The sequence below is a fragment of the Trachurus japonicus genome, unplaced genomic scaffold (assembly GCF_045865225.1).
Source record: "Trachurus japonicus isolate A0001 unplaced genomic scaffold, Traja_1.0 AP030920.1".
Taxonomy (NCBI): Eukaryota; Metazoa; Chordata; class Actinopteri; order Carangiformes; family Carangidae; genus Trachurus; species Trachurus japonicus.
The window spans coordinates 1-11,357 of record NW_028221053.1 but is presented as its reverse complement, the minus strand read 5'-3'; the positions used below and the strand labels follow the sequence as shown (position 1 = coordinate 11,357).

At 40.9% G+C, this 11,357-nt stretch overlaps 1 protein-coding gene across 1 annotated transcript; it reads right to left on the bottom strand.

The window, feature by feature from the left end:
• Positions 1-238: 238 nt before the first annotated feature.
• Positions 239-10,896, bottom strand: LOC146959903 (anoctamin-10-like). The gene is made up of 11 exons (XM_085772795.1): positions 10,617-10,896; positions 8,582-8,698; positions 8,246-8,362; positions 7,371-7,715; positions 6,019-6,201; positions 5,269-5,324; positions 5,099-5,173; positions 4,006-4,170; positions 3,710-3,901; positions 3,466-3,603; positions 239-2,542 (listed from the first exon to the last, which is right to left on the bottom strand). Exons 1-11 carry the CDS (start codon positions 10,879-10,881, stop codon positions 2,405-2,407), a joined length of 1,791 nt encoding a protein of 596 aa, XP_085628921.1. The 5' UTR covers positions 10,882-10,896; the 3' UTR covers positions 239-2,404.
• Positions 10,897-11,357: the final 461 nt, after the last annotated feature.

Genomic DNA, 11,357 nt, shown 5'->3' with positions numbered 1-11,357 from the left:
ATTAATATATATATTATATTAATATATTATATATGCATACTATGAACATTATATTTTTCTTTTACTGTTCAAAATGCATTAACAAGAAAGGAACCTCTAAATGTCATAGGACTGATATATTATGTATTTCATATGTTTCAGATATCAAGAATAGAGCTGCCCATTGTTTTACAACTGTTTGTTGTATGTAATGATAGAAAAGACATGACGACTCTCTGTTGTTACCTTCTGCATATTTAATTTTAGGACAACTAACAAACATGGTCACCTTTTTTTTTTCTTGACCTGAAATCCTGATCCAAGGACCAGATTACAAATCTGTCTTCATTGACCCATCACAACCCCTCATTACGGCACACACACGCACACACACACACACACACACACACACACACGAACACACACAAGTGCATACACAGGTTAATGATCAATATCTGGAATGAAAATGTACAACTGCAGATTGTCTCACCATCTTTGCAGATTCTGTCTTTCAGCAGCCACCAGGGCCTGTGGAAAATCTGCGTTGTTGAATAAAATGAGGTGTGTGGCGCCTCCTGGTGGCTGGAAAGAATACTAACTCATAAAAACAACAGCTTATATAATGAACAAAACGCCACTGTAAATCAGCAACCACGAGAGCAAGGATGGATGGCCTCGTCAGCTTTGTCATTATGTGAAGTCAAATGTGACAGGAGTGAATAGTGAACAATGAATTAACACTTATTGTATGATTGTGAGAGTAATTAGTCATTGCAGCACAGTGAGCTCAAGCAGTCATTCTTAAAGAGGCACACAAGTGATTGATAAGTGAGTAAAAAATTAAAATCCATGACACATAAAAAAATAATAATATATTTCTAATAACAAAGCAGATAACAGTTCTTTGGTTGCTCCCTATTATTACTTTCAATGCAAATCTTAAATCTTGGCACACAAACACACACACAAACTTGGTATTAAGCACATTCCTATGGGTGTGATTCTTTGGGAAAAATAAGGAAAGGACAGTATCATCAGATTTAACAAACACGTGCAATGTTTCTTTTCTCTCCTTGCTCAATGAAAGACATAATGAGAATTCAACACATTATTGTTTAGAGTCAAATTGGGAAAAGAATATGACTTTTGATATGTCAGTAATTTTACTTATTTCCATTATTATAGAAAACATGTAAGCACAAATCAGTGTGTACTAGGATTAAGGCCTAAACTGTGTTTTTCCATTTGATGGAGCAAACACATCCTTTTTCACACATAGTTACTGTAGACGAGCTTTACCTAAAGGTCACAGCACCTGCTAAGCTCACTAATCAATATCTGGCTAAGAAAAAAGCCCATCATTATTACTGTATCTCTTGCAGTTGACTCCATTAAGGTTGAGAGGATGAAGCTAACATCTTAGCAAACACTTATCAAGTCCAATACTCACTCTCTTTTTTTTTAGTGCTACAGCTAATTTTCTACCAACTGCTGAAAAAAAAAAAATCAAGCACTTGTAGCCACTAATTGACGACTAATTCACCAGTTAGTTGCCAACTTCATCAAACCTTTATCAAAGCTTTTCTGGTGGAATAAAGCCGTGTAGTGTCACAAAATAGATTCTAATGAGCCAGTCAAAAGGTTCAAGTAGCCTGTTGTTGTGAGCTATGAACTCAAAACAATGATCTGAAAGACACTGAAATGCACAGCAGAGCTCAATAGAACCAAAATAAAACAAAAACAAAAACAAAAACATTGAGGACTGACTTTCATTAATACTAAGTCAGTAAGTTGTTGCTATTTGTGTCACGATGACACTGTCCTCTGGTTATGAATCCTGAACAGAAGCTGTACTGTAGCTTATCACTAGATGGTAGCACTGAGCAAAAACACTGCTGAAAGAGTCTTCATTCAGAGGAGAGAATAACTGGAACATAGTGTCGACAAGAAATATGCCTGTACTCGGTACTATTTCCTGTCAGTCCTTCACTACAGATTGACTGCGCATATTGCAGCATGGCCTCACCGTGTTGATCTTTCAACAGCTCCAAGAGCCTTTTCTCACTAACAAACTCAGAGAAAACCTTTATCCTTTATCGTAACCTAGCTTTCTTTCTTTTTTTCAAATAAACCTTACATTCATTCTTCTGTCTAATATTGGAAATAAACACTTTTTAATTACTATTTAAATTGCACTTGCAGTCTATGTGAGAGTACTACTGTATGATGTGTGCACATTGCAGAAGCACCCTGTTAATTAGAGAGCACAGAAGAAACACTTTACCACAGTGGTGGGTGCAGGTAGGGATACATACAGCAGTGTGCGCGTCGGTACTGGCTGTAAAATATTGTGTGGTTGTAGCAGCCTGGGCACGTTTATGACACTAAGCACCACCTCAACACTTTGAAACGCAGTCGGGACTCTTCAGAGCGCAGCCGGGTTCACCTGCTGCTTCAGAGCCTGCATGGACATGAACTCAATGTGCTCTCTCTTTTTGCGGATCCAGTCGGGCTCGTCGGGGATCACAAACGCCAGGATGACCTTCACCAAGATGAGCACATGCTGCAAACACACACACACACACACAAGTAAAAGAAAAATATGTTAAAGGGATAGTTCAACATTTCAAAACAAAGAAAAACACGCACTCTCCAAAAAACATTAAGGAGCAAACTGAAGAGGTGCACGGCCAAAAGTTGCACTTAAAGAAAAATACAACGTCTTCCTCAGTGTGCGCCGACGCAGTTTGCAATAAAAAACAATGAGAAGGACACGAGTGCTGCTGGCCTTTCTTCTTTTTCTTTATAGTTCAACATTTGCCATAATCCCTATAGTCTTAGCAGTAGGTTAGTTACCTTTAATTGTCGGTGCAAGCTATTTTTAGAACGGCGGAGCAGAGCCGTGAGCTGCTCAGAGCTACTCTACGGAGGCTAATGGGATTTCTTGGTTTCCCTCATCAAATTCATCAAATACACAATCCAACAACTCCAAAACGCTCTGGTGGACAAGTTGTGACCTGCACATTCACCACGCTATGAGATAATAACGGAACATTACGAGACGGAGTTGTAAATTCATGCAAAACTGCTGATGTGCTTTGCCTTCAGGGGCAGTTTTTCCGCAAGCAGTCTCTGTATTTGCCTCGAAAACGACTCTGTCTCATAATGTTCCGTTATTGTCTCATAGCGTGGTGAATGTGCAGGTCACAACTTGTCCACGAGAGCGTTTTGGAGTTGTTGGATTGTGTATTTGATGAGTTTAATGAGGGAAACCAAGAAATCCCATTAGCCTCCGTAGCGTAGCTCTGAGCAGCTCGCGGCTCTGCTCCGCCGTTCTAAAAATAGCTTGCACCGACAATTAAAGGTAAAACTATAGGGATTATGGCAATGGGCCAATTTGCCAAAATGTTAAACTATCCCTTTAAGCAAAGACACACACATATGTAATTGTTTTTACATTAGTGATCTCGCCATCCTCCATCTTACCTCTACCAAAACAGCCAACAATAGGATGTCTGTGCTGCTCATCCCACCGTCCTGATACAGCCGCTGTAACCGTGGAGACAGGAGCAGCAGCCAGCAGTTGGACACGACAGAGACGAAACTCAGGACTTCGAAAGCAATCTGAAAACAACACAGGACAATGACATGAGCTGCTGTCCATTCATAACATAACTGTCCGAGTGTGACACACACCAGCGGTGGATCTCATTGTGTTTTCTCTGCTGACCTGCCACACGCCCATGTTGGCGGCCGGCGGGGAAAAGGGTTTGCGAAAGAGTTTGCAGATCTTATAGGCGTCCGATCGGATCTCCGTGAGGTTGTTGATGAGCAGCAGCACAGCAGTCAGAGGGTAAACGCAGGAGAAAAGACTCAAATACCCAAACTGCACCAGGAGCTCGATATACTCTGCAAACAGGCCCTGTAACAACAACACAAGGAGGTTCATTGTCACACAACTTTAAAGGGGCGTTCGTATTTACACATTTTGAGTTTTTGAGGAAATCTCCATAATGTTTTACACACAGGAAAGACGGGAAGGGTGCGTTGGTTCCTAAGTTTGTCCTCCTCCGGGTCGTCTTCACTCTCCGCCCTATGGGGGGCGCTGATGAACCGGTCCACCAGGAAGGGAATGACCACCTCTGTCACCTGGTTTATCAGCTGGGTCACGATCAGCAGAGACCCGAGACGCTTTGAATGGACGGAGGAAGAAAATGTCATTATGTGGTCACTCAGGAAATCTTTCAATTTCAAAGTTTATCTAAATCTAAACTCATTCTGAAGGGAGATAGTTTGCTAACTAACTAACTAATGGCAGAAAAATGGCAGTAGGCCTAATGTGGACAATATTGCTACAACTGAACCATTTGTTATAAATTGACTCATAACTAGCATATAATTAAAACATTCAAAAGTAACATATTAGTCTGATCAGTGTGACAAAGTAACCAACTCCTAATTAACTGCCTAACTACTCCCACCACCGCCAATTACTGTACATCAGTGAAGAAACAGTCAAAAAGTTTCCTTTTACATCATCCCATTGAAAAAATATGGAGAAATTGCTGCTGGTGTATAAGTAAACACTCTAAAACTATATTTCTTTGTGATATACGTAGACACCTTTAAAAAATAAAATTTTACTTTTATTAGGTTTTTGTGTAAAATGAAAATCTTAGCTGATTCCATCCAAACATAAATTCAGCTAACAAGGTGTCAGGCTAAAGATGAAAGCTGATGCCCATTTCCATCGGGGGCAGTTTTTCGGCAATGCAGTCACTGCATTTGCCTCAAAAACAACTCTGTCTCGTGTCGTTCCGTTATTATCTCATAGCGTGGTGAATGTGCAGGTCACAACTTGTCCACGAGAGCGTTTTGGAGTTGTTGGATTGTGTATTTGATGAGTTTGATGAGATAAACCAAGAAATCCCATTAGCCTCCGTAGCGTAGCTCTGAGCAGCTCGCGGCTCTGCTCCGCCGTCCTAAAAATAGCTTGCACCGACAATTAAAGGTAACGAATCAACTCCTAAGACTATAGGGATTATGGCAATGGGCCAATTTGTCAAAATGTTGAACTATCCCTTTAAGAACAGAATGAACAGTAGAGATGAGTTGTTACCTTTCGAAGCAAAGGCACATCCTGCTTGAAGAAGGCAATGTGGAACAGCACAGCAAAGTAGTTAAAGAAGGTAAACTAGAGGGAGAGACAAAAAAAGTGAGGTAAGGTAAATGATCCTGTTGGGTATTTATGAGGTAGGCTAACTGTTCATACAGAGAAGAGAAACTTACCACCAAGACTTTGGCTGTAAGATGCTTCTGGAAGGACGACTCCTCTCTGTGGTTCTCTGAGAGGACACATTAAGACCATTGGTTTTTCCGTCAGTTTAATAGGTAGATGTATTGTGTTATGGGTCGGGGACAAATAGGTGTTTGCAAGAGGCACAATTCAGAAATATCTTTAAAAACTGTCTTAAAAACATGCATCAGATGTGTTAAAATGTACATTTTGTATTCATGTTGGTTTTATGTAATTTGAAATGAAATTTGAACCATTTTTAACAAAAGTCAGACAAATGTCCAATGGTATAACCACAAAAGAATGATATTGTATCCACCTACAGCGAATTTAAGTGCACTTATAAAAAATATTTACTTTATTAAAATAGATTTTTTTTGCTGTATTTCTATATCAAAATTTGAATTAATTTGCTAATACTGAGCAGGACATATCCTAAAAACACCACTTTTATTCCAAATAATGTGACAAATGATGTAAAATTTGTTAAGAAACATTGTGTTGCATTGTAAAAGTGAATGATGTGTATTTCAGTCCAAATATACTGGTTAGACCACTTGACACTTGTATAAAATGAATGAGATATTCAACTATAACTATTTCTTCTTCTTTCTGAGTTTTGTTCCCACATCCTTCTCACACTTTGCACCATCTGAATTATCATCATGAGTCATCATTGTGTTCATTAGTTAATATCTGAGTCTTCTTTGTATTCCCTGTGGTGTCCCTTTGGTCTCACCCACCGTATTCAGTCATGGACTGCGCCACCTTCTTGTAAACAGTCGCCAGCATGTTTGTGTAGCTGATGTGCAGCACCGAGGGCAAGTAGAGCAAAGTCTGAGACAGCAGCGAGTCCCAGTCTTTGTGGAGCCCTTGCACCTGGGCCTCTGCCCAGTAGAAACACAGCATCCCCAGGACCACCAAGCCTGCAGGGGGAGACGTGACAGGACGGAGGGGTTTTGCTATTTTGAACAAGAGGTACACTTTCCTGTAATGTGGTGGTTTTATTATGTTTCTTACAGTTGCGTGGATCGTCATAAAAAACAGCGTCTTGTTCATTTTCAGCTCAGGAACATGCACACATGCAGAGGCGTTGGAACAGGGCAATTGCCTAGGGCCCTGAGCTGGAAGGGGGCCCCCCAGGAACGGCTGGCATTGGTCCATATCGGTGACAACCTGATGTTGCCACTGGCTGTGTACATTGAATGTTGTGCCTATAGTCAACCCAGTATCATATATAAAAATGTAAACACTCTAGCGACATAGCAACAACAAGCTAGCGAGTGAATATGTACATTCACTGAGCGAATATTTTGAAAATAAAATATATGTTTCTCGCTAGAAATATAATCAAAGGACGTTTTTATGCAGAAACTACCTCAAAATATTGATTTTTCCACTAAAAATTATAGAAATATTTGCTATGTTTTTTGTTCTCACGGCCGGAAACTTGAAAGTCACGTGACTTGGACGCAAAAATATAGGAAAAAAATAGTCCGAAAAAATGTAACAGTCATACAATTTAATATTGCTATTGTAAACCCTCTATGTTTTTGCACTTTGGACCAACCTAGCCAAGGTAAGTTTTATATGAGACTGGGTTGACATAGTATGCAGAATTGAATCATCAATGGTTTGGGATTTTTGGATTCATTAAAGCAGAAGTAAGCAGAATATTTGTGTTAATATAAGTCTTAAATAGTTATATCTTCCGACAGCAATCACTTACATAGAGTGTTTGGTCTGAAACACGGGTCTGTCAGTCACTCTGCTCTGCTGTAAGCCGAGGAGAAAACTTTCCTTGTATCCTACAACCTTTATCCAATGAGGAGAGAGAACGGCATAAAGGGGCGGTCCTCTCTGTGTGTGCAGCCAAGGGATGCGCGTGAATGTGGTGACGTAGGGACGAGAGCGGGGACTGCTAACTCCATCGGCTGACAGGAAGTTAGCCAAAACAACCGGATCGCTTACTTCTGCTTTAATGTTTGTGGTCCCGGTTGGGGGTGGGGGCCCTCCAAGTTACCTCTTGCCCGGGGCCTCCAGAGTGTCTAGAAACGCCCCTGCCTGCACACAATGAATGAACTTGCTGTCCTACCTAGAAACCCCCCCACCACTGGGACCGACACCAGTGCAATGCGCAGGTCTCTCTGCCATCCGGGGAACAGCGGCTCCACGCGACCCGTCACAGGGTTGACCCCGAGGTCACCGTGGAAACCGGGCCGGGGCTCTGCGAAGCGCTCGGCGAGGTGCAGCGTCCCCCAGCGGTAGGACAGGGAGGAGCTCCTACGTTTCCACAGCTCCATGACCACGGTGGACCAGAGCATGCTGAACACGGCCTGGATCATGTGACCGCTGACGGCCGTTTCTGAGTCGTCTTCATCGATAGTGCTGGTGCTCTGTGAGCCCGAGACCGACTCCACCATCTCCCTCTGAACCTCGCCTGTGATTGGGGAAGAAGAACTTTAGTTTACACCAGGCATGTTGTCCAAACTATTCCTCAAAGGGTCGGAGTGGCTGCAGGTTTTCGCTCCAACCAAGCAGCAGCACCAGACTTGACTCATTTACTGTAATCAAGTTGTCTCAGTCTTCAGACAGTTGATTGGTCAAACTGTGTGTGTGCTCTTGGTTGGTTGGAACAAAAACCTGCAGCCACACCGGCCCTTTGAAGAATAGTTTGGACAACATCCCTGGCTTACACCGTCCATCAGCCTAAAAGATCAACATCTGTCATCACAATGCTTGAATCAAAAGTGGGGAGCAACAATTGCAGATACCATTACCAACACATTTAGTATAGGCACAAGTCTCAAACTTATAACATGGCAGCATACGAAAACAGATAGCATGGTAACATCTAAAGATTCATATCTAACAATAACAACACTTAATATGCTAAAACAAAGAAGCTAAAGGCAATCTTTTGTTTTTTAATACAGAAATAAAATAAAAATGATGAATCCACACACCTACCTGAGAAGTATGTGATGCACAGGCCCAGTATGGCAGGTGGGAGGAGAGACCAGGTGTAGAAATCAAGGAAGCTGAAGTAGAAAGCCACAGTGCTTCCAAAATATCCATTGACTGAATCTGGAACCAGGAAGAGAAAAGAGGGGGTTTAGTTATTTTACACAAATCCCTCCTTTGGACAACACAAACATGCACAATGTGACTGTATCTGCAACTGTTTCTCAGTGCATACAAGCTGGGTTATGGTAGAGTGTTAGTGTATGTATGTATGTGTGTGTCTGTGTCTGTGTCTGTGTGTGTGTGTGTGTGTGTGTGTGTGTGATGCATGTTTCCACCCACCCAGCGGCTGAGCCAGCTGGTTACCAGAGTACCAGGCTTCACTCAGCTCCTTCAGCTGCTCTGGTTTGTGGAGCGGAAACGTGTCCATGATCACACCGGCAGAGCCGAGCTTCCGCCCTGCAGCAGCAACAACACAGGACATCAACACAACACTTCAAAGCAGAGCAACTTGACAACATGACTTTTTTTTTAGCCATAAAACAATAACCCACTCCATATACTGTATTTATAGGGGAGACTGGGGACAGTTGCAACAAGGGACGGTTGCAACAAGCCTTATTTCTCCCATCAGGAACATGCTAGAGTGATGACACTCACACTGCACATTCACAGTTAGACCCTCTACCCACCAATAATAGAAAAGACATATTCAGCATCTGCTCCTGCTTGTACTGAGACAAAGTATGAAAGTAGCTTTTTTCATGAGCTGTATTTTTGTCATACTGTCCTGAACTTTTGTATGAATGAATCCAAACATACCTAGTTTGAATCACTGTTTTGTTGACTATCAAATGACATGGTTAGCATGTGTCAGTGTCATTGTGTCTAGCTAGTACATGATGTTTTGTCATGGCTGACAGGGTGGGGACGGTTGCAACAACTGCCATTTGAATATGGAAGCACTATGCAAATGCAAATGTATAAAATGAAACATTTTTAGCTTAAAATAGGCACAATATATCTATTTTTTTTCCTCATGATGAACAGAACAGCCAATATTATTAAACCATGAGAGACTAAGATTTCAAAATAATTCTCCAGATAACTTCCTATAATGAAATATTGCAATTTGTAGTTGTATCTAATTCAATGGGACAGACGTATAGCCACATATATTTTCCTTTGAAAATTAGAGAAAAGTAAATTTTTTTGATGTCATACAGTGAATAAATCATCCAAAAGTAGAGTACATGTTTATAAAAGTTTCTTGTATTGCAAATAGTTTCATTCTTCTTGTCTCACACTGAGCTATTGAGTTTTATTACCACTGTTAACCTCTGCACATTGACTCCAGGCCTATGTTCTACGCAAAACAAAACTCCAACTGTTCTCTGATAAATATTACTAAATAACTAAATAATACTATAGTATTATTGTAAGACAGTGCATATTTTTAGGAATACTATGCTTATTGAGACAAAAATCAAAAGTTAATTAGTGAAATTTAATGTATGTTTAATATGTTGCAACCGTCCCTGATCTGTGTTGCAACCGTCCCCACGTTTGGGGTCAACGTCTGGATTCTTCCATTCAAATGAATATTGTGATTGATGTGTCATATGTAACCATCTTTAAATGGTATGACTAATTAGCTGACAAATGTATGTTTAATCTATAAAACTTTGGTGAGCCTAGTCCAAATAGTCTCTGAGTAACTGAGAAAAATGTAAAAAGTGTTGCAACTGTCCCCAGTCTCCCCTATACTATATATACAGTTACATACACTCACATACAGTAGTGTATATACGGCACACACTGAAATTGATGCTGAGTAAAGCAATTTCAGGATTGGATGTGCAGAGAGAACAGCTGAAGTCAGCAGAGCATAAATACACGTAGTGCTGTTAGATACTGAATGAGACTGAGGTGAGGGCACTTACTGTAAAAACTAACAGTGACATCACTTAATAAAAACAAAATCTGACACAGAAAAAGTAAAAAAATTAAAATAAAACATCCACTGTTGAGTTAGGCGATGCGTTTTGTTCATTATCATGAGCACACACATATTCACTCAATAAAAGGCACTGGTACCCCAGTTGACAATAAGCAAAAACCTAGATTAATACCATCATTAGTCTTTAAAGAAAGTTATCCTCAGCTGCTGATTGCATGTGTGTGTTACCATATTCTTCCAAAGATCTTAAAAACATTAAATCAAACAAACTGGAAAACAAAAATCCTAACCTCACTTTCTCTTCACTATCACTTCAAGTGATATCAACTTTTTATCTCAGTGTTTTTAGTGTGTGCATCTTTTTTTCTTTTCTCTGTACTGATCTGAGATCTGTAAACACGGAGCGAGTAAACTCACAGATGTTATCTCGGTTTTGCAGCACGTGGTCGTCTGACAGGCCGGGTATCCTCACGTCTCTCTGCGCTCGCAAACCGTCCAGCTCATACTTCACTATGTACTGTCGCTCGGCCAGCGTCAGGAACACCTCCATGTTGTCTGTCACACATGAGTAGACACAGATACAGTACGTTTGAGCGCCAAGTAGTTGCACGGATGCAGAGAAAACAGCCAAATGAAAACTCTCCCTTTTCAGTTTGTTTTCTTCTGGAGAGAAATAAAACATCACCAATCACATGAGCTCAGCTGATATAGAGTTGTGTCCTGACACCACGAGGAAACGTTCCCTTGGAAACTGAAGGCTCAACCACAGGATCATCTGTTTCCCTACTGCACCAAAATTACAGCCTGGTCCAGACATATAACAGATCCATGGGCCTACTGTTGCTCCAGCGTGGACTAAACCATGTTTTTTTTTTTTAAAAGAAGACATGGCGTATTGCTTGGAAAATAAAACATATTTCATGAGTATTGCATGTTTTGTAGCTTTGATGCTGATGCAGCATTGGTATATGAGTAGTCAGGGTTATATGTAGGATAATTTGACCACCTCCTCCTATCTGGACGCCGTTTTAGGATGCCTAAGACCAGGACGTGGCATGCTAGGGTTTCCTTTATTCCTGTTGCCATAGACAGGGTTAATCTCCCGGGCGAGGCTTGCTTCATACTCTCAGGCCTCTGCACTTAAATGCACTTTGGTAT